Raw genomic sequence first — 27971 nt, 5'->3', positions numbered from 1 at the left:
GTCCACACCCTCAATGCGCCCACCTCACAAAGGGCTCCGACGTGTGTGTAACTGGCCGTGAAATTCGGTCTCCAAAGATTGGTTTGGGCAGATCAAGGAGGATGGGTGAACGAACCGGAGGGAGGCTGGGTCAGCCACAGGCTTCCCCCGCCACCTGTCACCTTGAGGCCTGGTTCCTAAGCTTTCTCGGGGATTAGGGACGGAGAAGAAAGAGGGAAGAGCATTCTTCATGTGTTGGGAGGAATGCACACACCATCTCGGCTGGTGTGCCAGGGGGTGAGGTGACTTGTGTCACAGGTTTGATGTGTGCTTATATGTGTGTGTTTATGTGGGTGGTCCTGTCCTCTCTGCCTTTGGGGTCACGCTGCACCCCGAGTGTGGCCCTCTCCCTTCATCCTCAGCAAACTCACTATCACCCATCACTATCTGATGGAACAGCAGGAGTCTGGGACCTTGTGAGACTAGCTGCCACTCTGGGCCTCAGTTTCCCATCTGTAACCCCAGGGAGGCTGAACCAGAGAGGGTTAAGTGCTCCTCTAATTTGCATAGTCTGATCCTCATGGTCCACCTCACGCCCAGCCCAGGCCTGCATCTTGCCTGAACATCACCTACTATGTCCTTGCAGTGAACACACCTTAGTTTGCATGGGGGAGTGGGGACATGGTGGGGGGTTCCAAGCTCTGCCTAGAGGCTTTGTCCCCTCACCCCACAGCCTGCCTATTCCTACATTCCCCGTCCCAGGTGGAGAGGAGAGGCCCAGGATGAATGATCTCATGGGCACCATGGCATATTTGGGACATGGGAATGTCAAGAGAGCCACTTCTACAGGGAGGCTGAGAGCCAAGATTTATGTCAAGTCCCCAGAGCTCATTTTTTTTTCTGGCTGGAAACCAGCTGGTAGTTGAAATGTACCAGGGGTTCCCAAGGACTATGTCCTAGGAAGATGGCTATGGACCAAGGTGGACAGGAGCACAGAACTCCTATGAACCTCAGAAGTCTAGAACTGGAGTATCTATCCCTACAATATCCCACTCACATGGGGTTCCAGAGGCCCCTCCTCCACCACCATGGCAGGAGCTACAATTCCCGAGCACAGCAGCAGGGCTCCGGTGCACTCACCCTTACCACAGAATCCAGGTCAGCGACTCCCTAGGACAGCTGATCAGCTAAGTGTTCTAGAACTTAATCCAGAACTAAGAATGTCTCTCTAGAACAGTTCCTCTGCTAAATGCGCTAGAACCTCATCTATAATTGAACCCAGACAGAATATCTTCCTAGACATTTTACCTGTTGCATTCACAACCTTTTTCTACAAGGAATGTTTTAGACGCTCATCTAGAACAAAGAAAGACTCCAGGAAGCATTTCACTTGAGGTGTCTGGAACCTCAACCATAACACAGCCCATGACACAGGGGTCTCTGGAGGAGTTTACTTGGGGAACATTCTCAATGCTCTGGATCTGCTACCCTTCGCGTTTCAGCTAGCTTGAACCCCTCAGATGTCTCAGGGTTCTTCCTCCCCTCCAGCTCTAGTACTGTCTCCCTCCCACCCTCAACTTCCCACCCCACCCCAACTTCCTCCCTTAAATCCTCTCTGGCCCAAGCGTCAAACCTTGGACCCCACAGGAACTGTACCCACCTCGTCCACCAGACTCTCCCACCTCACCCCACATCTTCCATAGCCTCCTTCATCCCCAGCACCCCCTCAGGAGCACAGGGCCTCAGTCATGGACCTCAGACAGTGCCCCTTCTCTGACAAGTCCACCAGGGGTGACACATGGGCAACTGCAGGCAGGGGGCAGGGTGTGGAGCCCCCGGCACCAGAGGTGGTATGGAGGCCTTCATGAAAGCGGGGCAGCTCATGAGGAGTGTAGCACCAGTTAATTCCCTGGGCCCTGGTTCGAGGGGGCGTGTTAGAAAATGGGCCACAGGGCTGAAAACAGGGCCTAGGGCTGGGGCCTCCACAAGGCTGCCCCCTCCCCTGAAAGAACCCAGTGGTGGAGCCACTCTACCCTTGGACCAACAGATCCACTTCCCCTTAGCCCGGTGGCCCTGAAATTCCAGGCTCAACACTGTGGTCGATGTGAGGTCAGCCAAGCCCATCCCTTTTTGGGGGGAGAAACTGTGGCCTACACTGTGGTCTCATACTCCAGCAGCTCCTGGGCGGTCCCCACGCTCCGGTACTGCAACCGGGGCGTGACGGGTGAGGAGTACTCCAGCGCCAGAATGGTCTTCCGGAGCCGGCGGTCAATAAAATGAGCATCCCACGCGGGGTACTTCTTACGAGGCAGGTCAATCCGAATGACAGGCCCCTCTGTCCGCAAGGTGCGGGCCACTGGTGTGGGAGGCAAGCCAGGCCGCACCTGGAAGACAGGTGGTGTGGGGGTCCCTGCCCGCTCACCCCCCACCGAGACCCCATCTCGCTCAGGGCCTGTAGTCCTCGGCAGGGACCTCGGGGGACTTGTGACGGCATCGGCTGGTGGGCCACAGGGCTCTGGGGCCTCCGGGCAGATGCAGCCAGGCGCCTGGGGACCCAGCATGGGCCCATTGGGGTGCAGGAGGCAGTAGTAGACACACATGAAGAATATGCCCAGCGCAAAGCTGGAGGCCACCACGCAGACCAGGATGAGCGAGTGGAAGTCAGTGGAGAAGTTGCGGCTCGAGTACCAGAAGCCAGTGAGTGCTGCGTTCTCCAACAGGACGATGCAGTAGTAGAGGGTCATGCGGCGGCGGCTGCGGCCCTCCTTGACGTTGAACCAGCAGAAGATGTAGATGATGCCCACTACCATGTTGTAGATGATCTCTTCCCACTTGGACATGCAGAAGTCCGTCTCGCCTTGGATGACCCAGAAGGTCATGATGCACCAGTGGGCCACGATGAAGATGCCGAAGTAGAGCTTGTAGACGCTGGCAAAGAGCGCAAAGGCCAGGCTGCGGGCTGCGATGGTGAACAGGTGCCAGAGCACCTGGGCCACGGCGCCTTTGTAGGACAGTGGCCGCTTGTCATCTCGTGAGTCCCGCAGCACCTTCTGGTAGGAGGCCAGAGTCCAGGCCAGGGAGACGAGTGAGGCAGAGGTGGAGAGGGCTGTGGAGACAGGGTGGGGGTGGGGTGGGCTGGGTTAGGGGTGGGTCTGGGTTGGGGTTGGGTAGAGGGGAGGGTTCCGGGTCAGGAGCTGGGTTCTGAGGAGGTGTGAGGGAAGGGTCTATAAATCAGGCAGGGTGTGGGAGGAGGGTCTTAGTGGGTGGTCTTCAAGAGTGATGGTGGTGGGGGGGATGGATAGAGTTGGGTATGTCTTCAGGGTGGGAGCATAAAGGGAGAGGGAAGGTGGGTGATTTGGGTCTCCGTAAGGGTTAGGTCTAGGTCTCTAGTATCAGACTGTTAGGGTTCGGGGGCTTGGTGGGAAGGTGGGAAATTAGAGTCTAGGGCTCTGGGAATGGAAAAGGAGGTACGGAGTTGGGAGGGGGTGTCACAGTTAGGGCATGGAGAAGCCAGGAGAGGACTATTAGAAGCTATAGGTCACCAGGCTGAGACTAGGCTGTGAAGAGGGCTATCCAGGCTGAGCACAGCTGAGAGGACGGAAAGAAAATCTATGGGGCAAGAGTTTGGATGGGGGCCCAGTATCCCCAGCAGGGAATGTCCAGGGGGCCTGAGAGGCGGTGATAATCTTTCAGGACATTAAGGGCGGTGGCAGAGTCCTGGTGGGAGGAGCATGGGGAGCTCCAGGGAGAGGGGATGTGGCTTTTTTCCGACATGGAAGGGGTTCTGGGCTGTTGGAGTTAGGGAAGGGGCAAGGAGGAGTTGGGTGCATAGGACCAGAGCTCGGCCTGGGACGGGTTCCCAGGGGGCTGAAGAGCAGTGAGCGGGTGGGATGGATAGGCTCTCTGGATACGGATGATTGGGCAGGTCTGCGAGTCAGGGGGTTCCCGGGAGGTGCACGCTGGGATCAGGACAGTTTGGAGAATGAAGGGGGCGGGGAGGGCCTGAGGTGTGGTGAGGGGGGTCAAGGGCCTCTTTGGACTTGGCAGCAATGGGTGTGGTCTGCCCTGACAATGGGGAAGGGAGGAGGGGCCGAATGGGGGACCCCCCAGCGGGCTTGAGAGGAGCCTAAGAGGTGAGGGGCCGGGTCTCTAACGCCGAGGGTAAGTGGGCTATTGGAGGGGACATGGAGGTCTTCACAGGCCTGGAGCGGGGTGAGAGTAGAAGGGGCTAGGCCTGCCAAACCTTGGCAGGGAGTGGGGAGGGGGCCTGAAGCAGGAAGAGCTGGCACGTGGGGCAGTCAGAATACGGAATACTGAAAAGAGGAGTGAGCCCGGGCTGGGGGTGGGGCAGGGACGCAGGGCATCCCCAGGGGCCGGAGCGGGAGGGCCGAGGGGCGGGGCTCACCGGGCAGCAGGTCCGGGCGGCCGCCGCGGTGCACCAGGAGGCTGAGCTGCAGCACAAGCTGCGGCGCGCTGCGCAGGAAGGTCTCCAGCAGGCGCAGCATGCTCACGTCCGCGCTCTCGAACAGCATCCGCCAGTAGAAGTGGCGCCGCAGCCGCTCCCCGCGCCAGCGGCTCTGCAGCCCCAGGTACATGGTGCGCAGGTACCTGCCGGAGGGACGCGGTGCTGAGGCGCCCACTCCGAACCCGACCCTGGCCACACTGAGCCCATCACCACAAATGTAAAAGGGGCGCTGTGAGAGGACCCCCTCCTGGGGCTGGGGCTGGGGAGCTCCTGATGGGCTCTTCCGCTTAAAGCAGTGACACCAAGTGAAGGCTTAGTGCAGCATTCTCATCATCCTTACTGCTCCGGCACATGGGGGCCTGCTTTCTTCACCGGGTTCCTGACTCCCTACAGGGCCCCGAGCTTACAACAGCCCTGCTATTACCCCATTTTATAGATGAGGAAACTGAGGCCCAGAGAGACATGTCATTGGCCCAAGGCCACACAGCTAGGAAGCAGTGGGACCAGCATTCACACCCAGGCAGCCTGGCCTCAGGGCTCACTTTCTAACCATGAAGCAACTGGGCCTCTCCCTGTGTGCCATGAAGAGTTTGCCTACTCAGGAGCAGTTCCTGGTGCCCCCCCCCCCTCCCCCAGTTCTGTGGCCACCAGCAGCTTTCTGGCGTGCTCCCAAGCCCGCCTCTGAGTGCCCCGTTCTCCCCACAGGGCGCGGGGAGGCTGCTTAGAGACCCTCTGGCATTTGAGACTTTGCTGCTGCTTCTCACGTCACTTCTCCCAACAAACGTCATGCCTCCAGCTACTCTGCACAGGCCACAGATTCCGGCCCACAGTCCTCCTCCTCACACTGGGCTTCTGCAACTGCTGTTTCCTCTGCCTGGTAACACCCCCACTCCAGCCCCCGACCGGGATAACTCTTGCTTTTCCCCCCAAGGCTCAGCTTCTAAACATGATTTCCTCCAGGACCCTCCACTGACCACTCTCCACTCGGAGCAGGGGCCTCTCCCAGGCTTTCCTCTAACCTAGCACTTTTCACAGTGGGTTTAACTGTCTGCTTAGGCACCGACCGCCCCCACACTGTGATCTCTGCGAGAATGATTAGGTTGGCTTGCTAACTGCTGTATCTCCAATTCTTAGCACGGAGATGCTCAACCTGGGCGTTGCCTGAATGCATAAATGAATGAATGTGTGAATGACTGAAAGTTTAACTGAATGGAACTCTGGTAACCCAGTAGGGGGCATGGAGGGAATCCCAAAGTCCTGAGATCAATTCCTCACTCAGTTGTGTCATCTTGAGCAAGAAGGTCCTCTCGGAGCCCTGCCTGTGAGGGTTAAGTGGGTGAGATCATTTGCAGCTACGAACTGCAGTGCCCACTGGGGGACAAGGGACCTGTCCACACAGGTCTCTGGATCTGATTCCTCCTCTCCGTCCTGGTGCCTTGCCCAGCAGCTCCACCCCTGGCTGTTGAAACCATAGACGCTGGTCCCCTAACCCCCAAATTCTCTGATCCATGCCCTTTGCTGAAACCAGAGAGGACTCCTTTAGAAGTGATCTCCCCAGAAACCAGGGGGGAAAAACTCAACATAGTCAGTGACCTTGTTGCCTCCATCAGAAATTGGGGAACCAGGGATTCCCAGAAACGGTGTGCTGGCATTTTCAGAATGTTGTGTAGAGGCCAACAGCATTCAACTGTGTATAGCCAACCCACGGGAGGAACCACAGTGCTCCCTGAAATTTGGAATCCACTGATAGACCCAGAGCTTCCCCAATGAGTATCCTGGTCTTAGCGATGGTGGGCCCTCTCTGGGCCTCAGTTTCTCCAATAGGGATGGGTTTGATGACTCTGGAGATCCTTTCAGAGCTAATGTTCTCGGATCCAAACTCTCCCCTGAAAATGTGGCTGGAAACATCCCAATTGGGGCTCTCCTTCCCATCCCCGATCCTCCAGTCTAACTCTCCCACCCAACGCTGAAATTCCTTTAGCAGTTCTTGGCCCCGTGCTTTACACTCTCTGCTCATACACTTTCGTGGTAGAGAGTCCCTGTTTCCTGAGGCGGGCCTTCTGCTTCTGAGCGGCTCCAGGCGGATTGTGTTTCTTTGATGAGCAGACATTCGTCTCCCTGTATCTTTTGTTCTCTGTTCTCTACCTACCCCCTCACATAAGGATCCCTGCAGCCAGAATCACTCATTCACATAGCAAGTGTATTTTGACCACTTGCTATGTGCCATGTCCTGTGCCTTTAAGTGTCTCTCACTCCCATGGGAGAGACATGGTAAGGGCTGAAATAGATGCTCTAAGGTGCTGTGGATCCCAGAGAAGAGATGGGAAACTTCGGCTGGAGGGTTAAAGGGGGTCAGGGAAGACTTCCTGGAGGAAGAAACAATTGACCTCAGTTTTAAAGCGTGGGCAGGTGTTTTAAGGCACACAGCGGGTGGAGGGGCATTCTGTTTTTAAAAATATTTTTTTATTGATTTCAGAGAGAGAGGGAGAGGGAGAGAAAGAAACATCAATGATGAGAGAATTATTGATCGGCTGCCTCTGGCATGCCCCCTACTGGGGATGGAGCTGGCAACCCAGGCATATGCCCTTGACAGGAATCGAACCTTCAGTCTGCAGGCTGACGTTCTATCCACTGAGCCAAACCGGCAAGGGCAATGGAAGGGCATTCTAGGTGGAATAATCAGTTGAACAAAGGCATAGAGGCATGAGAGAACATGGCCTTTTAGGGGACTGGCCAGTGGTTTGTCAGGAAGGAGGGTTTTATGGACAGGGGTATAAGAAAACTAGAACTGCAAAGGGCATCAAATTCTGGGATGAAGAGTTCATATTTTATTCTAAATTTGAATTCTATCCCAGAATCAGGGGTGATGTGATGAGCTCAGTGGCTTAGAAAGCTTGGTCTGGAGGCTGGTTTGGAGGAAAGCCAGGAGAGGCTGGGGTTTGGTCCAGGCCTAAGGCAGGGCACAGAGGAGGGGCAGAGAACAGAGCTGGAGAAGGCCAGAGGTGTGTGTGGGGGTCCTAGGGGAGAGACCAAGTTGGCCCCCAGAGCTTCTGAGGGCCCAGAACACAGACCACCTTTCTCAGCCCCCATCTCCCCCTGACCCCGTTCCCTTCCCCATTCCCATGGCTCTGGCTTTGAACAGGAAGGAGAGACCAGCTGGTCCAACATGAAGGGGCCTGGGGAGTTGGGGGAGGGCGACACCCTGGAAGTTTCTCTCAGGCTGGAAGACCATCTGTTTCCTGGCCCTGGTCAGCATGAGGGAGGCCCCAGCCCAGCCAGCATCCATCACCACCTGACAGGCTGCCTGCCGCCCCTCCCCGCCCACTCCTGCCAGCTCCCAACACTCCACACCCCAGCTAACCACAGACAAAGGGCTCCCTCCGCCCAGGACCACAGTGGGCCAGATCGGGGAAGGGGTAGGGGAAGAAAGAAGGCCTCTGAGACCCCAAAACATGGGGTCAGCAGGGAGTGTAGAAAGATCATGTCACAGTCGGGGGATGAAAGGGCCTAGGCTCAGCAACACTCTGCCTGCTTTGGCAACGGAACCGAGATCTGTGGCTGTTCCTGCCAGCCCCACTACATGCTCACTGCCAAGGGCCTGTAAGGTTTTTATGGGCCTAGGAAAATGTTTGAGGCCTGGCAAGGGGGGCGGGGGGTGTGTGTGTGTGTGTGTGTGGAGATTGGCTCTAAAACACAGGGAAAAACTGCAGAATCAAAATTAATAAATGTTTAATTAAATGTCTGCAAAACAGAACATGATATCAGCCAGTCAACTGCAATTTGGCTTTTATCTGGTTGTATGCAATTTGCACTTGATGTTTGATATAGCTGCTTTTTTTTTTTTTTTACAGTTTTAATTACTTTATTGATTAAGGGATATAGCTGCATTTTAATATGCTTTATAGATGTGGGGCCCACAAAGGTCTTCAGACAGCCCTGCCCAGGACAGGCGTCCTAATTCCCCTGGACCGCAGTTTCGCTTTCTCTGAAACGGGATCAGCACTCACCTTCCTTGCCTGCATCACAGCTCCCACGGTGAGAAGGAGAGCGGCAAGATGGCAATACGCTGAGTGTGTGGGTTTGCTGCCCAGCCCTGCCCTAGGTGCTCTGTGGCCTTGGGTGGTCTCTGCCTCTCTTTGAGCCTCGTTTTCATCCTTGTGAGCATTTGGAAACCGCAGAGGCTGTGCACATAAGGGGGAGGGATGCCAGCTAGGTGGAGGCCGCTGGCTCCTCCCTCATCGAGCAGCCGCTCTTCAAACCTCCCCCAGGAAGCCCATTCTACGTGAAAGGAAGTTGGAAGAGATTGATCTTCACCACAAATGGGACTGATGCCACCCACAGAGAAGGATGCTCCGTCTCAGGGAAAGGAACCCAGCGGTGGGGGGATGTATCTGCTCTCCCCCAAAACGCATCCCCAGTCCTTCCCTCCAGTCTCTCAACTGCCACCACCCAGGTCCAGGCCACCGCCACTTCTGCCTTCTCAGTGGGCTCCCTGCAGCCGCATGGCAGCCAGCAGGGTATTTTGAAAATCCGTCAGATTATGTCTCATTCCCCTTCTCAAAACCTTTCGAGGGCCACCCATCACACTTGGAACAAAATCCAAGCTCCTCGCTTGGCCTGCAGGCCCTAAGCCATCTGGCCCTGCCTATTTCTCTCTTCTCCTCTCACACCACTGTGTCACTTGTTCTCAGCCTTCCAGATACCCCCAGGCGTGCTCAGACCCAGCCAAACGTGCTCCTGACTCAGGGCCTTTGCACTTGCTACTTGCTCTACCTGGAACACCCCTTCCACACACCCTGTGGTGGCCTAGTCTCAGCTCATTCTCAGAGGTCACCTCCCATGTCAGCCCCTCTGCTCTCACCACGTCACTCTGGTCTATCACATTGCCCTCTCTTACCTTCTTAACATCCACTATGAAACAACCTTATGTGCCCTAGCCGGTTTGGCTCAGTGGATAGAATGTCGGCCTGCGGACTGAAGGGTCCCAGGTTCGATTCCTGGTCAGGCTCGATCCCCAGTAGGGGGCGTGCAGGAGGCAGCCGATCAGTGATTCTCTCTCATCATTGATGTTTCTATCTCTCCCTCTCCCTTCCTCTCTGAAAGCAACAAAAATATATATATTTTTAAAAAGAAACAACCTTAGTTATTAACTCACACATTTATTTTCTATTTTACCACCATGGCTCTGGTAGGTTAGGGACTTTTTTTGTTTTGATCACCACGGTTTCCCCAGCATCAGCACATCTAGTAGGCACTCGATAGATATTTGTTGAATGAATAAATGTGAGTGTTTGCATGTCTTCTCTCTGCTGACCTTGGAGGCCCTGGGGCTTCCTTGCCTGAGCTTACACTGAGCCAGGACACCCAGCTGACTTACTTCTGTCCTTTCTCCTTCGGGAAGCTTTCCCTGGCGCTCCTCAGCCTGGTTGGGCCGCGCCACCGCTGACAGCTCCAGCCTTACACGGCCTCTGCCTAAGGCAGCGTGAGCCAGAGCCGAACAGACAGCTTCTACCACTCCCCATTTTCCAGGCAAGGAAACAGAGGTGCTCAGAGGTCTATTTTGGACCTAATTTGCCAACTCCCAGCTTTGTGTCCAGGAGGAAAATGGAAAAACAGATCGTGGGTATTGTTGAGGGGGGCGGGGGCACGGGTTGGGAGCAAATAAAACCAAGTCTGGAGAGGAGAGAAGCCAGCAGTTAGGACGTGAAGTCCCTCCACTCAGGCTCCAGAAAGCTGTCCCTCTGGGCCCCATTGCCTCCGTGAGCAGGCAGTAGGGTCAAGAAATGGACAGAGATCGTGTTTCAGGAATCCCCCAGCACCCCCTAGGGTTGGGGAGCTCCTCTCTAATGGGAAAGGATGAGGGAGCCACATGTTGAGAAGCCAGGAAGCTTCTGGGGGCCGCGTCTGGGTCATTCTTTCTCCGGCTCTTTGTTCCTGGGTTGCCCCAAGTCTCTGGTACTAGGTCAGGGTTTCCCATGCAAACGGTCAGACCTGTGTCCCAGCTGGACCTGTCCCTTTGTCTGCCCTAAGGTCCTGGGCCATTGTCTCTTCTGTCTGTGCTCAGATCAGCCTGTCGTGTCTGTCCCTCGAATGCAGGGTCGGCCTATTTATTCATCTGTTCCTCTGCTGTTGTCCGTCAATCTATTTGTCTGTCAGCCAGTCTCACCCTGGGACCCTGGGTCAGTCCCCGAGGCTGTACCTTAGATATTATGTCTATTTGTTAGTCATCTGACCTGGCTTCCTGTGTCAGCCGGTCTGTCCCCTCTTAGAGACCCGGATCATCCATCTGCCTGTCGCTTGGATGTCAGGAGAACCTGTCTGTCCTCTCGGATACTGGGTCTGCCTGTTGGTCTGCTGTCTGTCAGTCTCTTGGCTGCTTGGTCCATCTGCTGGTGTGTTGCTCAGCTCATTGCTCAGCGAGACTGCCAGTTTTCCGGCTGTCCTCCCCTGCCTGCCCCCCTTTCCCCGACTCTGGGTCTCTCTCTGTCTGTCTGCGTCTCTCACATCCTCAGCTCCTCCATCTGTCGGTCTCCGCGTTTCAGAGTGTTTTCCCCCTCTCCACTCCCCCTCACCCTCTGGGCCAAAAACACAGCAGCTTCCAGCGGCGCCCCCGCTCCTGCTCCATCCAGGAACCCCCCACCCTACCCCCGTCTCTGCCTTGGCTAGCTCCTGGTCTCCACCGTGGGCCAGGCCTGCAGAGCTCTGGAGAGGAGCAGGGTGGAGCTGGGAAAGCAGGGCTGATGGGAAGGAGCAGGACCCCCCACACCAGGCCCATTACGGCTCTGTAGGCCTGTAGGGGGACAGCGTGCAGGTGTTAATAATAATGTTAATAACTCATATTTATTGAGCGCCAACTGCATGGCAGGCTATGCTAAGCCTTTTTATACGCATTGTCCATTATTTTTTTAAAGTATCTTTTTATTGATTTTAGAGAGGAAGTGAGAGATAGAAACATCAGTGATGAGAAGGAATCACTGATTGGCTGGCTCCTGCACGCTCCCTACTGGGGATGGAGCCCACAACCCAGGCATATGCCCTTGACCAGAATCAAACCTGGGACCCTTCAGTCCACAAGCAGATGCTCTATCCACTGAGCCAGACTGGCTAGGTCCATATTGTCCATTCTTCACAGCAAATCTTTGAGGTGGCTCTCATGGGCCCCTGCCCCAGAGAAGGTGCTTCAGTCTCATAGAGGTACCACTGCCCAGGAGGACCCACAGTAGACAGAGCCGGGCCTCAAAGCTCTGCTTGGGTGACAATAGTAGGAGACCCAGGCTCAAGTCCTTCATTGGACTTTTATTATTATTATTATTATTATTATTATTATTATTATTATTATATTTTTTCATCATTGGACTTTCTGGAAAAGTCCAACCCCTCTGTGGGCCTCAGTCCTCCTCTATAAAATGGGCCCAGGTAACCTGATTCTTGCCTTCCCCAAGGAATTTTCATCAGGCCCATCTCCCCACCCATCCCATTCCTGTAACAGTAAGGCTCAACATCTGTGTCCCGAACCCGGGTACTTCTCTCCACCCTGATGTCACCCACTCTGGTCCAAGTCAGCCAACTTCAAGCAGTCTCCATCTGCCCTGGTAAGTGTCCTTCCTCCCATCCCTCTTAGAGCTTCTTCCTCACACAGCAGCCTGAGGGATGCTGTAAAATCTTGGATCAGGTCATGCCACTGCCCACTACTCCAGAATAAAATTCTTACCATGAACTTTGAGGTCCAGTGCCACCTAGCTCTGTCCACCTCTAGGACCTCGCTCCCTCTGCCCTCCCCACCATGCACCTCTCTAGCTACGCTGGCCTTGCTGCTTCCTGAACACCCCAAACTCACCCCAGCCTCAGGTCCTCGGCTTGGAAAGGGCTCCACCAATCTCTGGCAGATTCTCATTCTTTCCACCTCAGCTGGGTCATCTCCTCAGAGGGGCCCTTTTAGATCCCTTTCCAAAGCATGCTACTCACTCCTCTGGCCACTTTGTCATGTTATCCTGTTTTCTTAACAAATACCACAACCTGAAATGGTCTAATTTACTTGCTTACATATTTATCGTCTCTCCAATGGCGTGGGGACCATGGCTCTCCTGTTTTCTGCTATGTCCCTAGTGCCAGGCATATAGATAATGCTCAATATATTTTGTTTCCTGAATGAATGAATGAATGAAGAGTGTGTATATGCTATGTAAGCTCCCAGGTAAAGGTAGTCAAATGCAGAGGGAAATAACCCAGGCTCGGGAGTCAGGGAGACCCAGGTTCAGGTTCTGGCTCCACCACTTACTCTCTGTGTGGTCTTGGACAAGTTGCTTCCCTCTCTGAACCCCTTGGCTCAATGCCCACCTTCTGAAGTAGCTATGAAATCAGAGTGGTGATATATATAAAATGCTCAGCCCAGTGCTGTGCCCTCGACCAATGGGAGGCCTTAAGGAGTTCTCTGACTTAGAGGCCCCAGAAGGAAAAGGAGGCCTTCTAGTTTCTGGTAGAGCTGAGGCCCACTCCTAGGCTGGCTTTCCCTGGTGCTCACTGGATCTGTCCAGAGGAGAGAGAGGGACAGAGAAGTCCCTTTGAGGCAAGTTCACAGGGCAGGGTCTTCTTTGAGGTCTTTTTCTTCCCCCTGAAAATAGCTGCCACTCATCGAAGACCTACTGTGTGTACTTTGCTAACATTCTCACGGCAGCCCTGAGGTTTTGGGGGCATGATCCTCATTTTCCAGATGAGGAAACTGAGTCACAGAAAAGAGGAGGTTCATTTGACATTTATTCACCCAGCATTTTTGAGTACCTACAATGCACCAGGTACTGTGCTGAAATGCTGGGGACACAATGGTGAACAAGACGGACTCAGACAGCCCTGGCCGGTGTGCTCAGTGGTTAGAGTGTCCGCCTGCGCACCGAAGGGTCTCGGGTTCAATTCCCAGTCAAGGGCATGTACCTGGATTGTGGGCTTGCTCCCAGGCTGGGTTGGGGGCATGCAGGGGTCAACCAATCGATATCTGTCTATGTGTCTGTCTGTCTCTCTCCCTCCTTTCCATCCATTCTCTCTTAATGGGAAAAATATCCTCAGGTGAGGATTAACAACAACAACAAAAGACAGACCCAGACTATCTGGTACTGTCTGTGGGGGACTTGGACCTTAATTAAATCATCATGTAAATATGGAACAACAAACCTATTCCATGGGTTCCAGACATGCTGCACACAGGGCTCCATGCTCCCCCAGTGCTGCTGGAGAAGGGCCTGGCCCCGCGTGGGAAGGGCGTAGCAGTCAGGGAAGGCTCTCTGGAGGAGGTGGCTAGTGAGCTATGATCTGAAGCAGGCACAGGAGTTAACCAGGTGAAGGCAGGAGGGAAGGAAGTTCCTGGCAGAGGAACAACATGGGCAAAGGTCCCGAGTCGGCAAGAAGCAATAAGGCGTCAAATGGCTGTCGCTCAGAGAAGAAAGTAAGAAAGCAAGAGATGAGGTGACCGTGGTGAAGCATTTGGTCTTTATCTTCAGAGTGCTGGGGGGACGGGATTAGATAGCACTTCTGCGTTTCAGAGGGAGTGCTTGGCTGTGGGGGACAGAGTGGAGGGAGGCAGGGGTGGAAGGCGGGAGACCAGTTACCAGCTGAGGTGAGAATGGCGAGGGGAGGCAAGGCGATGGACTCCAGAGACATTTAGCAAGCATTTGGAGAAGTGACTTGCCCAAAGTTAACAGCCAGAATATCAGAGCTGCATCTTAAATTAGGCTGGCTAACTCCCCCATTTCGCCACAGGGCACACATCAAGCTGAGCCAGGCCCTGGGGACTCAGATGCTGCATGTGGGGAACACTGGGGCCCCAGGCATACACTACATCACCTGCCAGGTGGCCCAGAAGCTCTTGTGGGGAATGGCCCTGAGGCCCCCCCCTCCCTACCTGCCCACCCTCGACACTGAGCACTCCTGCATGGATTCAAAATAGGACCTTCTCGGGGTTGGCAGCCAAATGAGTCATAAATGCCAGCAGAGAAAGTGATTTTACACATTCGGATCCCATTTCGTGTGGTGCTGGGAGCTGGGCCGTTTTCCTCCTCCTTAGCAGCCCCCTAGAGAGTCATAGCACCTCTTTTTTTGCTGGGATGAAGCCAAATATTTCCCTGCCACTAATTTTAGCCTCGGCTGAAAAGCTGAGACCCTTTCCTATCCCACCCACTGCCAGCAGCAACCAGTCAGTGTCCTCTTTTTGCTGAACAGCTAAGCAGGCTGTTCCTTTCCAGCAAAGACTTTGGGACCAGGTTCTCACCTCTTAGGTCTTTCACTGTGTTACTGCAGCCAGATCTCCTCCCCTCTCTGGCCTCACTTTCCCTATCTGTGAAATGGGTACAGAGCAGAGACTAAAACCCAGGACCCCATACTCTAGATCAAGACTCTTTGTCCCCCCTCCCCTATCCCCACCCCTGCTTCTTTCTTTTCCTGCCATCTGGTGTAGAGCTGGGATGTCATGGGCTAGCTGGGGGAGAGGGAATTAGATTCTACTCTCCTGGTGGCTTTGGGCTGGGAGAAAGCGCCACTTCTATCGGTCCCTGGTCTGGGTGTGAGATCCTAGATGATAAAGGGGCCATGCTGATATCATTATGAGGGACTGGAGAATGTTGGAGGGGTTCCCTGTATAAAAAGGCAGCTGCCCCTCAGCTCCAGCTGATTACTGCCCTGGGAGAATCTGAGCCCAGTGTGGCTAGAATTTTAATTTTCCAAGAATAGCTGGAAATTAGGATATTTTTGCAAAAACACCATCCCAATTTGGAAATGTTGGCAACTAATTTTAAAAATACCATATGAATTTGTAAGAAATAATTATTCCTTTTCTTAGGAGTGATAACAATATTAGTTATATTTTTCAAAAGTCTGTCTCTTTAGAGATGTACTGAAATATTTATGGATGCAATGATACGATGTCCGAGATGTACTTCAACATAACACGGAAAATAAAAGGTCCTCTCTACTTCTATATATTTAAAAATTTTCCATAATAAATAGTTCCATTCATCGTTTCAGCAGTTTCGGTAGCGGGGAAAGGTCCTGTGTGGGCCAAACACATCCGCAGGCTGGACTTTCCCAGTGGCTACTGATGTGCAACGTGTGGCCTGGCCTTCAAGCATCATAAAGCCCCCAAGTTAGATCCACGGAGTCTCCTCTGTCAGGGGCTTTAGAGATCATTTAATTTATCCTCCAGTCCCACCCGGGAGACCTGCTACAGCTTCCCTGCCAAAGCCAGCCACGTCTGTCTGCCCACATCTGTGAGGTGGAGGTCCCACCCTTGGGAACAGCCCGCTGTTTCTGGGCAGCTTGACTGTCAGGGTGTTCTTGCTTCTATTCAAACAGATTCTGCCTCCCTTTAACCTTGGGTTGTTATCTGTCCTCACACCATCTCTAGAGCCCAGAAAAAAGTCTCCTTCCTGGAGAGGGGTGGGGGGGTCAGTGGAGGAGAGTTAATGAGCATTAGGATCCCCGATTTCCGTCTCCCACCCCTTACCTTGCTCCTAAGCAAGTAGGGTGTGCTGCAACTTGGGCCAATAATAATAGTAAGAGTAGTTAACATTTTCTGAGCATATAGTACGTGACAAGCCCTGTGTATTTATATTATCTCCCGATACCTTTACAAGAACCTTAGACGTGGATACTGTCATTCTCCCTATTTCATAGGTGAGGCTAGAGCTCTGGCTGGTGAAGTGACTTGCCCAGGGTCTCACAGCTGGGAAGTAATGGAGCCAGGGGCTGCACCAGTCCCCAGCCCTCAGCCACTCTGCTCTCTTGTCTGAGTCCTGGGAAAACTCATGCAGGATTCTCAAGCCCCCAGCTGGACTTTACAGACGGGGTAACTGAACTCCAGGCAATGAAGTGTGTCTTGCTCAAGATTCTGATTTTAAAGATTCCATTCAGTTCACATGAACATTTATTGAGCACCGACTGCATACAAGCAATTTTACTTCCTCCATCTCTTAAGTGAGCCACACCTGCACCTTCCTGGAAACTCTACCCAGGGTTGCTCCCGTTACATTGTATACAAGTACAAATGCGTTGCCCTTGACCTGCATTTGTCCATGACCGTTTGGAAGGCTGCAGATGTAGGCCTAGTAGACCTCAGTGCCATGTCCACCAAGGTAAAGGGCTCCCACACTGCCTTAGCACCCCTACATCAGCACAGATGCAAAGCCTGTTCCAACAGGCTTCAAGTTCTAAGAACCTGCTATGGATCTTGCCAGAGCTGGCTGGGTACAAGGCCACCAACAGCAACAGAGAGTCCGCTCTGGGCCAGTCACCATGGGAGAAGAAAGGACAAGGCCTCAACCCCCCAGGGGCTTGTAATCTGGTAGGAAAACCAGGCAGGTGGGCAGATCACAACAGAATATGAACAGAACTGTGAGGCTGAAGAGGAATGAGTAATTGTGCCTGGGGGGAAGTCTGAGAGGAAGAAGCCAGAATGTTAACAGTGGGTACTTCATCTTGAACTCAAATTTTAGAACTATTTTTCTGATTTTTTTTCCTCTTCCCAAAGCAATACATGCATGATTAATACACTTAACTATGGTAGTAGAAGGCAGTATCTCTTGGTCCTTGGGAGCTGGACTGTATCTGTTCAAACCTGAACTTTGATATTTACTAACTAGGAGGCTGCTAACCTCTCTGTATCTCAGTTTCCACTAACTCAACTAGTGTAAGCTAGCAGTATTGCCCCATATTACAGATGTGCAATGCATGTTCCATATATTCATTCAATAAACCTTCACAATAGCCATTTGTATAGGGATGTTATTATCCCATTTCACAGATGAGGAAACTGAGGCCTAGAGAGGTTAAGTGACTTGTTCACGGTCACATACCTCATAAGTAGCAGAGCCAGAGTTTGGGCTCCACAGTCCTTATCCTTCCTCAACACACTACCCTACACGACAGGATTGTTGTGAAGAATAATGATCTCACCTAAAGTCTTTATAAATGGTAGCTAGAATTTTCAGTAATATCTGACTTTTTAATAACAGGTGAATGTATGCGTGTATTTCCTGGTTAATTAAAAACCAGAGTAAAATCTTCAAGCTATGCAAGATCTAATTAGCAAGTGAAAATCTCCCCTAACCTCACCTCTCCATCCCCAGAGATAATGAGCGGAGGGGAGTCTTCTTTAGCTCTTCTCTGTGCTGCCTGAGGTTCCAACAAAAAGTGCACAGCTCTTTTATAAACAAACAAAACAACTAAGCAATTTCCATTTTAGGTAAAAACAGCAACTTTGGCCTGATGGAGGGAGTGGGAGGTGGGGTTTGAGGGGCAGAGGGTGGCACATGTGGGTTTGTTCAGGGAAAACTTCTCAGAAGAGGTGGCTTTGAGCTTGGCCTTGAAGGATGTGCAGACTTTCACTGGGAGGAGGGGAAAGGGTGTTGCTGGAGGAAGGACTGCAGGCGGAGCGCAGAGATGTGATGAGGGAAAGAGTGTGTGGCTTATTGCGGGGGGAGGGGGCTAGAGCAGTAAGGAGACTCAAGAGCAGGAGGCAAAGGGCCTGATGCCAGGCTAAAGCATTTGGACTAGCTTGAGGGGCAGAGGGGAGCCGGTGCCAGTCCTCTGGCTTCAGAGTGGCAAGGTCAGACCTGAGCTTTAGAGTGGAGATGGGATGGGGTGGGTTAAGGGGGGAACCGGAGGCAGATAAGATTTCCCAGGAGAGGAATTATGAGGCCCTTTGTAACAAAGGCAGGGCAGTGAATGGAGAGACCAGAGTAGATCCCAACACATCCTCCTTCCTCTCCCTAGGGACCTTCGCCCTAGCTCTGGGTTCAAAGCCATTTCCTGGCAGCCCTCCCTCCTCCCCCCAAGGCTTCCGTGTGGTCTTTATAGATCAAACAGGGGACGATGGGCGCAACTGCTGCCACCGTGTCTGTTAGGAGCAGCTCTAATGGCCTGTTGCTGCAGATGGGCAGGGAAAGGAGAGGAGGGTGGTGGGGTGGAGTCCTAGAGGTGTCTCCCAGGAGGGGAGTGGTGAGGCTGGGCAGGAAGAAGCCTGCAAAGTGAGAGCAGGGAGGAATCTGGGAAGTCACTGAGTGCAGGGGGTTGTAAACATGTTTCAGCGGGGGGACTGAACACAATCTTAGACAGGTAATTGACAAAACAAAAAGAGGAACTCGGAGACACTCAGGTTGAAATGATGGTGAGAGGGCCATGAAATACATTTGGAAACCAGTATGCAATCCAACTCTTATCCCATTTTATAAATAATAATACAGATGGTAATGGCTAATGAGATTTGAGCACTTTCTGTATTCGAGGCACTGTTGTAAACACTATATAAACATTATTTAATTTACTACTCTCCCAAGCCACATGATAGGTATTATTAGGATGTCTGTTTTACAGATGAGAAAATCAAGGCACATACATCTTGCCATTTGCCCAAAATCACAGAAAGTGGTGACACAAAGTGTGGCTGGTTCCAGAATGGGGGTTCTTAACCATTAATTATCTGGCTCCAATAGGGAAATTGACCAGAGAAGGAAAGATATCATGTCCACTCTGCCTGAAACAGACCCCACCCCCATTGCTACTTCCCTGGTCCAGCCCCATCTTCTCTCACCTGGATCACCGAGAAGCCTCCTCATGGGGCTTACCTTGACCTCCCTCCAATCTATTTGCCATCCAGCGGCCAGAGTGCACATTGTAAACATAAGTCAGGCCCCTATTCCTCCCCTGCTCATACCCTCTTGGACCCCTGCTTCATGCAGAGTGAAAGCCCAAGTCCTCCCTGTGGCCTCTGAGGCCTTGTGATCTAACCAAGCCAACCTGTCCACCACAATGTCCCCTACTCTCTGCTTCTGCCACACGGGTCTTCTCCTCAATCTTCCCTTTCCCTTTGCCTGGAACACTCTTCCCGAGACCATCACACAGTGAGCCCTCACCTCATCCAGCCCTTTGCCCACATGCCACTGCCTCCCAGAGGCCTGCCCTGCCCACCTTATCTCCAAGAACCACACCTTCTTTCCAGGCCTCTGTAGCTTCCTACCTGTTTCACTTTTTCCATAACACTTACTGATATCTGATCCAATATATTAAAATTTTTAAATCGATTTTAGAGAGAGAGGGAAAGAAAGAGAGAGAGGGATTTGTTGTTCCACTTACTTATGCATTCTTTGGTTAATTCTTACATGTGCCCTGACTGGGGACCGAACCTAAAACCTTGGCTTATTAGGATGATGCTCTAACCAAATGAGCTACCCAGCCAGGGCTGATCTATTATCTACACTAATAAAAGAGAAATATGTAAATTGACCATCGCTTCACGACACCCACCAGCCAATCAAGAGTGAGTATGCAAATTAGTGGGACAAAGATGGCAGTGGCCACAGAGCAAGCCAGAGCAGGCGGGAGGCTTGGGTTGCCCCTGGCAATGGAGGAAGCCAAGCTTCCCACCCACCCTGGCCGCCTGCCAAGGGAGGGGCCTGCAAACGGCCCTCAGCCCCTCACCCAGGCTGGCCATGCCACCATCAGGGTAAGGGTCCCCGATGGGGGGCGTTGCCAGCCTGAAAACAGCCCTCAGACCTCACCCAGGCTGGCCACAGCCCCACAGCAGGGACCCTCACCCCATGGGGGCATGGCTGGCCTGCAAAGTGCCCCAGTCCCTCGCCCAGGCTGGCACCATCCCCAGTGGGGACCCCCACTCCAATGGGGGCGTGGTCGGCCTGCAAACCAACACAGGCCCCTTGCCCAGGCCGCCCCGTCCCCCAAGGGAACCCCCACCCTGATCCGGGACACCCTTCAGGGCAAAGCAGCCGGCCCCCACCCGTGCACCAGGCCTCTATCTATTCTAATAAGAGGGTAATATGCTAATTAGACTGGGAGACCTTCCAGGAGACCTTCTGGACGTTCTTCTGGACAAAGCCATGGTGGCGGGGCCGAGGTAGAGGCGGTTAGGGGGCAAGAGGGAAGGGCAGTTGTGGGTAATCAGGCCAGGATGGGACAGCAGTTGTGGGTGATCAGGCTGGTGGGGGGGACATTGGGGGTGATTAGGCTGGCGGGGGGGACACTTGGGGGTGAGCAGGCCAGCAAGGGGGTCAGTTGGGGGCAAGCAGGCCAGAGGGGAGGGCAGGTGGGGGCAAGCAGGCCAGCAGGGCGGGTAGTTGGGAGCAAGCAGGTTGGCAGGAGGGGCAGTTGGGGGTGATCAGGTTGGCAGGGGGGCGGTTGGGGGCAAGCAGGTTGACGGGGGGAGGGCAGTTGGGGGCAAGCAGGCCGGCAGGCAGAGTGGTTAGGGGCAATCAGGCAGGCAGGTGAGCGGTTAGTAGCCAGCAGTCCTGGATTGCAAGAGGGATGTCCCAGATTGGAGAGGGTGCAGGCCGGGCTGAGGGACACCCCACTGTGCACAAATTTCGTGCACTGAGCCACTAGTCCTATATAATAAAAGCCTAATATGCAAATTGTCCCCTCAACTGAGAGTTCTACTGCTTGCTATGATGTGTGCTGACCACCAGAGGGCGGCGCAGAACGTGGCAGGTGTTGGCGACGCAGCAGGCAGCAGTGGAGATGCTGCAGGCCCCGATGGGCCCCCGAGGAGAGTGGGACCTGGGTGGAATGGTGGAGTGGGCGGTGTCAGGCCAAGGCAGATGTGAGCCACTGGTTGCCGGGTGGGGGCCGAAAGCCCCACCGCTCTGATTGCAGGGCGATCAGCGGTGGCGGTGGGCGGCAGGGCTGCTGCCTGGCTCCCTCAGCTCCTGGGAACTGGGTGGTGGTGGGGTGGTTGGTGGGGGCGATCAAGCCCTGGAGGCAGCAACGGGGATGGGGGTGACGGGGGTGGGGACAAGCAGGCAGGGGAAAGGAGGGAGTACCCAGCCAGCAGCAGGCAGATGCTAGGTACCCTACCAGTGCACAAATTTCATGCACTGGGCCTCTAGTATTCTATATTATGCATAGTGAAGGTGATCAAAGTTTTGTCACCCCAAAACATGCTTTTTTTGGATATTAATTTTAAGCTGGTTATTAAGAAACAAAAGGTTCAAAAAGAAACTTTGACCCTCTTCCTTGCCTGCCTATAGAAATTCAGATAGAAGAATTTGTTTCAGGAAGAGAAGCCACCTAACACCTAAGAATTAAGTGTTGCAGACTGGGAGACTCCAAACAAAAATCTGTTCGCCAGGTTCTGTCCCACTGTTTCTGGGTGGCCCAGCAAGAATTTGTTTGCCACCTGCTGTCTTCCTGTGGAGTACCTGCTTTCCCTTTGACATTCCAGGCCACTGCCTCCCTTCTTTGTTCAGAAAGGCATTTAAACCTCAACTGCCCAATGCGTCTTTGGGTCTCAAATCCTATGGCATATCCTCATGAACCCGCATGTACATCTGTAATAAACTTTGGACATTTTCTCCTGTTAGTCTGTCTCTTAAATTTGATTATTAGCCCAGCTAGAAGAACTTAGAAGTTGGGAGGAGAGTTATTATTTTTGCAAACCGCCCCCAATATAATACATACTATATTTTGTTTGTTGTTGCCCCAATTCGACTACTGAGTCCATGAGAGCAGGGACTTTGTCTTGTTCACTACTCTATTTCCAGCATTCAACGCAGTGCCTGGTATGCAGCAGGTGCTCCATAAATATTTTCTGAATGAATGATTGCAGATCAAATGAACAGCTGCCATGTCCTTATGGCTTCAGGGGCCTTGAAGGCCCTTTTGCCTTCCTGCCCCCTCCCTGGCCACCTGCTCAGTGAACTAACCTCCTTCTGCAGGGAACAAAGCCCAGGCTGATGGCACTAAGCACTGCCAATGGTTCTGAATGCTTAACAATGGGGCCAGCCCTTTGCTAAACTCTGGACACACATCATCTCATTAAACCACAAAACAACCCAAGAGGTGTTCCATTATGGTCTCTAGGTACAAGGGATCAAACTCAGGCACAGAAATTATATGGCTCGTCAAGGTCACATATAGGAAGTGATAGGACCAGGATTTGAACTGAGGACATTTGAATTAGAGTCCATGTTCTTTTTTTGTTAATCCTCAATTGGAGGATATTTTCCCATTAATTTTTAGAGAGAGTGGAAGGGAGGGGGAGAGACAGAAACATTGATGTGAAAGACACATCAGCCCTAACCTGTTTGGCTCAGTGGATAGAGCCTCGGCCTGCAGACTGAAAGGTCCCAGGTTCGATTCCGGTCAAGGGCATGTACCTTGGTTGTGGGCACATCCCCAGTAAGAGGTGTGCAGGAGGCAGCCGATCGATATTTCTCTCTCATCAACGTTTCTAACTCTCTATCCCTCTCCCTTCTTCTCTGTAAAAAAATCAATAAAATATATTTTAAAAAATAAAAAAAATAAAAAAAGAAAGACACATCAATTGGTTGCCTCCCGCCCCCGCCCCCGCCCTGGCCTGCTTGCAACTGAGGTATGTGCCCTTGACCAGAATCGAACCCGAGACCCTTCAGTCCGCAGGCTGATGCTCTACTCACTGAGCCAAACCAGCTAGGGATAGAATCCATGTACTTAACAATTATTCCAAGACTGTTGCTTCCCAGACAAGAGACACAGGCCCTGATTTTCACACCAAGCAGGACTCTTGAGGAGTCAGAGGGAGCAGTGCTCAGGCCTAGACATAGAGCGGGTAGCAGAGGGAGGGCCTTCAAAGCCCAGTCTGCCTCCCTCCCTCTCCATTCTGGGGTCCCCAGATCCTGACAGCCTAGAAGGAATACCGTGCCAGATCATCACCCACTAATTGGCTTAGCAAACCAAGCTTATCTGGGCAAAGCTGGAGCCCAGTGAATTCAAGATTAGGGAAAGCAGGAGTCATGGCTTACTGCTCTGCTGCCCATAGGGTCAGAGGAGACAGGGTTAGGACTTTAATTGGCTTAACAGCCCCAAGTGGCTTAACTACTCAGACGGTTGGGGTGGAGGGTAGGGAGGAATGAAAACACAGGTTGGTGTCCAGCCCACAGCCAGCTCCTGTCCCACCAAAGGATCTGTGTGCTCTTCTCTTGGGGTTCAATCTGTACACGGTCAATGGTCTGAGACCCCTCCTCCCTTTGCCCCCTATGCCATCAGCATGGTGGTGCCAGGGACAGAGCTTGGGCTTGGGAGTTGGGCAAAACTGGATTGGCACCTCACCTCCCTCCCATTTCCTTAGTGGGTGACCTTGGACAAGTTACTTGACTTCTCTGAGCCTCACTTTTTTGTCTGGTAAATGTGTGTCATTTGCCAACAGAGGGACAGTTTCAGGGAAAAAAGATTCTGTGCCTGGGCCTCACATGGGGCCGACTGGGACAGAGTGGGTGCGTGGTGTCCATGAATTCCTCCCCCTCACCTCCCTCCTCAGAGCCCCATTTTGTGTTTAAAATAATAATACCAACACCCATTTTGCAAGGTTGTTTGGAAATAGAATAAGAAAGCACCTTATGAGTTGTGTAGAGCTAGACCAGAGGTCACAAAGAAGACAACCCCACAAATGTGTTAACTTTGATTGACACGTTTAAAAAATATTAATTAGTAATTGAAAATTGGAAGAATTCACACAAAAATCCCAATTTTCCACTTCTCTTGATAAATCACAACTTGACAATACCGAGTCCACAATTTCTCAAGGCACCCTCAGCTGGAGCTAGGTGGTGGCTTCCCCTTCTCTAGGACACTGCTTACTCCCAAACGTCCTCTTGACTGACATCCACATACAGACACAGGTCTGTGTTTCCTGCTTCTCAAAGTATTTAAGCTTTTCATCCAGTATTGTACAAGCATGAGGAGTTGAAAGATATCTTTATGACTTAAATTATTGTATTCAGAATTGGGGATATGAGATCAGGAGGTGAATAACTGCATTGAGTGGGGAGAGTGGAGGGGTGTTTCAGAGCATTGGCTGTGTACAGATTGAACCCCAAGAGAAGAGCACACAGATCCTTTGGTGGGACATGAGCTGGACACCAACCTGTGTTTTCATTCCTCCCTCCCCTCCACCCCAACAGTCTGAGCAGTTAAGCCATTCAGGGCTGTCAAGCCAATTAAAGTCCTAACCCTGACCCCTCTGACCCTGTCACCTCCTGAAAAAAAGTGAGGCTCAGAGAAGTCAGCTTTGATCCTGGAGGGCTCAGACACGCATCCCTTCCTCAGTACTCCAGGTCCCACTACTCAGAACATCAGCAACAAGTCCTGCTGTACAGTGAAACTGTTCACTGTGGGAACATTTCATGTGGTAAGCAAACATGCTGTGCCAACATTGCTTAACTTCTAGGAATACCAGCCCTGCTGGCTTCTCTATATCTTGTCTGGATTTTCCTCCGTTTAGCCAGACCCTCAGCCATTTTAGAAACCAAAGGTTTGGGACAGGTGCCCAGAGGTTTTAGCTCTGCTTGCTAGACCATAGTTAGAATTACAGAAAAGGAAGGCTGTTAAAGTCATCAAATCTAATATTCTCATTTGACATACAGGGAAACTGAGGCCCAGGTGTGGGAAGAGCCTCACCCAAGTACACCTAGCAAGCTAGTTACAAACCTGGGTGAAGACACAGGTCTCCTGATCCACTGCCCCAACCCAGCACTCAGCCGACAATATACACTGTCTCCCATCCTTACCCACACCCTTTCCTCCCTCTTCTTTCACATTCTTATCTCAGTGCAGCAGAAGCCATGGCTTTCTATCATCCTAGAATCTTGGGATCTCAGACTCATAATTCTTTGAGCGTGGGGGACACATTAGTGGCAGAACTGCAAGGTGGATAAATTGAACTTGGGCTTTGAAGGCAGAGTCTTGAGTCTCAGCTCTCCTACTCCCTAGCTGTGTGACCTTGGGCAAGGGTGTACCCTTTTTGAGCCTCTATCCCCTCATCTGTTAAGTAGGAATGAAAATACAACCACATCAGAGTTTTCTTAGGAGGGATATAGGAAATGAAACAGGTAAAAAGGCAAACAGTAAGCTTGGCACAAAGTGAGTGCTTCGTAAAATGATTGTTATAGAACTGTAAATGAGGCTCTTGTGCCCCTAAAGCTTAGGTGAAATGGTCCAAATGTGACAAAAGAGGATGGAGCTGGACATAGTGGAGCACATATATTCTGTCTAAATTGTTACAAGCCAGACACTGCTAGATTCCTTTTTATTTTTATTTTTTAAGAGAAGCTAGGACTTCTAGAGTTCTGAAATATTATTCAAGCCAAACAAAACACTTCCAATGGCCATTAGTTTGCAACCCCAGCCCCCTTCACAAATGGGGGAGAGTGGAAATAGCTAGTCCTTTTACCGAAGAAACCATGGAGCTCAATGGACCCTCAGCTACCTCCAGCCACGCCCCTGAGGCCCCCATCCACACTCCGTGATCATTTTTTGCCCCATTTGAGAGATATGCAGTTTGTTCAAGAAGGAGGTATCAGTTTCTTGCACACAGATTCTGAACAAGGGGAGAAGGAGGGTTCGAGCTAGTCAGTGAGTTGAGGGGCAGCTGGCCCACTGTAGGCTGAAGGAAAGGGCGATGAGGATTTGGCCACCAAGAATAGGAAGTTACCATTTCAGAAACTAAAAATACCTTTCACCATCTGTCCACTCCGGCACAGAATGATAAATGCAGATTAGTTCCTGGATGTAGACATGAATATTTTTACGTGTCAAGCTAATAATAATAACAACACCAACTTGTGTGGATACAACTTCACCCTCCTTCTCTCCCAAGACAGCTAAATGGAATATACACATCAATCCAGACAAGGCATAGAGAGGGAAACCAAGGCAGAGAGAGATTTGGCAACGCAACATGGGTGACACAGCAAGTGAGCAGCTGGAACAAGCCCTGGGTGTCCTGTTTCCAACCCTCAGCAAAGAACGAAATCTTGAGTTAGACAGAATGTGTTAACAAGTAGCAGACAGAATAAATATAAGAACAGCAATAATCACCCTCTACATTGCTACTGTGACTTTAACTTTTTCCATGCTTTCTCCACAATTGTGATAATCCTGATCATCTATTATATTACTAAAACATATTGAAGTTTGCAGGGCCTTCCCACAGACCATCTCTCACATGACCAACCCACTAGGTAAGTAAACTATGATGGTAGATTAATGAGATGAGGAGGAGGGAATTCTCCCATATTTCACAGGTGAGGAAACTGAATCTTGGAAGGAAGAGGGGTTTTGTCTAAGATGACATAAGTAGCAAGTTCAATTCTTTCAGTGAACAGTACAGCCTAAGCTACTGGAGCAATCCTGATTCAAGGAGAACCCTCCGTTCAGAATTCCCCCGTCTCCAATTAACTCAGCTCAGCTCAGCAGCCACTCTTAGTCCTGGCAGAGTAAGCCTGGAAGTAGGCTGCTTGTGCAAAGCCACAGTTTTGTCTTACTGCCCTGCGATTACAGGACAGCCAGTGGCCATCTAATCTCAGATTCAAGATCCAAAATCCCCTTGGGCCTGTTGAAGTGTGGGCAGGAGGTGGACACTGGAGAAGTCCTAAGAAACAGGAGCCAGACGGCTCCTCAGCTGGGTCTGGCATACCCTTTCCCAAGTCTAAAAAGTTTGAGCGGGGTATTCATTTAGCTGACTCAAATTCCATGTTTCTCCTGGGAGATTGAGAATGGACTTCAATTCTGAACTGAGAATCTTTGAGAGCAAGGGAGGACTTCTGAGATCTTTCCTAAACCCAGGCTCAGCACTCAGGCAGAAAGGAGTGGGTCAGGGATGGAGGGAGCCCTGGGGCTCTGTTCCAAGCTTCACACTCATGTTCATTAGCCCAGAGCCCTTCCTCTCTCTTCTTGCTCCATCCCCTCCTCCCTCAATGGCCAGATAAGAGGATGGCTCTGGGGTTGGTCAGAGTTTGAGGGCAGAGGGCAGGGAGGAGCTGGCAGAGAAAAAAAAATCAGAGCTACATTAGGGTGGGGTGGGGTGGAGGTTAGGACACCAGGGGACCTAAAGAGGTCAGAGGAAAGCTGGGATGGGAGGCAGCCCCTCGCTACCCAGACTCCTCGGAATCAGCTCCCTCCACCTGCGCTTCTCCTACCTCCAGACCTGGCCGAGCTGCAGGAGGTGGACGAGGGTCTGCAGCAGCCAGACGCAGAGGCGACAGCAGCGGCGGCGGTGGGCGCTGGCCCAGGAGGGCGCGGGCCGGGGTCCCAGCTCGGAGCCGCCTTCTTTGGCCAGGAAGGCGGTGGCGCTGTCCTTAGTGCTGACGGAGAGCCCGCCGGCGCCGCTGTCCTTGGTGCTGACGGCGGGTCCCAGGGTCCCCGCGGGCTCCGTGTAGTCGTAGACGAACCAGCGGAAGCTGAGCAGCTGCACCACAAGCGAGGGCAGGAGTACAAACAGCAACGTGAGGCCGAAGTAGGTCCGCTGACCCTGCAGGTAGTAGGAGGCCGCCAGCCACAGGTCCGTGGCGCCGTCGGAGAAGAACACGAGCAGCGCGCACAGCACCCAGCAGCAGTCCCGCAGCCCGTAGCGCGGCCCCGAGCCCCCCGGCCCGGCAACCTCGGGGCCCCCGGCGGCCGCCGCCTCCCCGCGCGCGCCCGCGCTGCCCCGGGCTCCCCCAGCCGCCCCCTCCGGCGCCGGGCTGGCCGCGGCCGCCGCTCCATCAGACTTCGCGGCCAT

The 27971-nt window shown here is 52.5% G+C and overlaps 1 protein-coding gene and 1 long non-coding RNA gene across 2 annotated transcripts; one reads left to right on the top strand and one right to left on the bottom strand.

Moving 5' to 3' along the window:
* The first annotated feature begins 246 nt into the window (after window positions 1-246).
* On the top strand, window positions 247-21730 carry LOC129150967 (uncharacterized). Its single transcript, XR_008557758.1, has 3 exons — window positions 247-276; window positions 5150-5321; window positions 21466-21730. It is a non-coding gene; the product is annotated as an uncharacterized LOC129150967 (long non-coding RNA).
* Window positions 2130-27971, bottom strand: XKR7 (XK related 7). Its single transcript, XM_054724343.1, has 3 exons — window positions 27391-27971; window positions 4385-4587; window positions 2130-3085 (listed from the first exon to the last, which is right to left on the bottom strand). Exons 1-3 carry the CDS (start codon window positions 27969-27971, stop codon window positions 2130-2132), a joined length of 1740 nt encoding a protein of 579 aa, XP_054580318.1.

This window comes from Eptesicus fuscus, chromosome 12 (assembly GCF_027574615.1).
Source record: "Eptesicus fuscus isolate TK198812 chromosome 12, DD_ASM_mEF_20220401, whole genome shotgun sequence".
In the NCBI taxonomy this organism is placed as follows: Eukaryota; Metazoa; Chordata; class Mammalia; order Chiroptera; family Vespertilionidae; genus Eptesicus; species Eptesicus fuscus.
The sequence above is the reverse complement of the archived record's forward strand: the minus strand, read 5'-3'. Positions and strand labels throughout refer to the sequence as shown.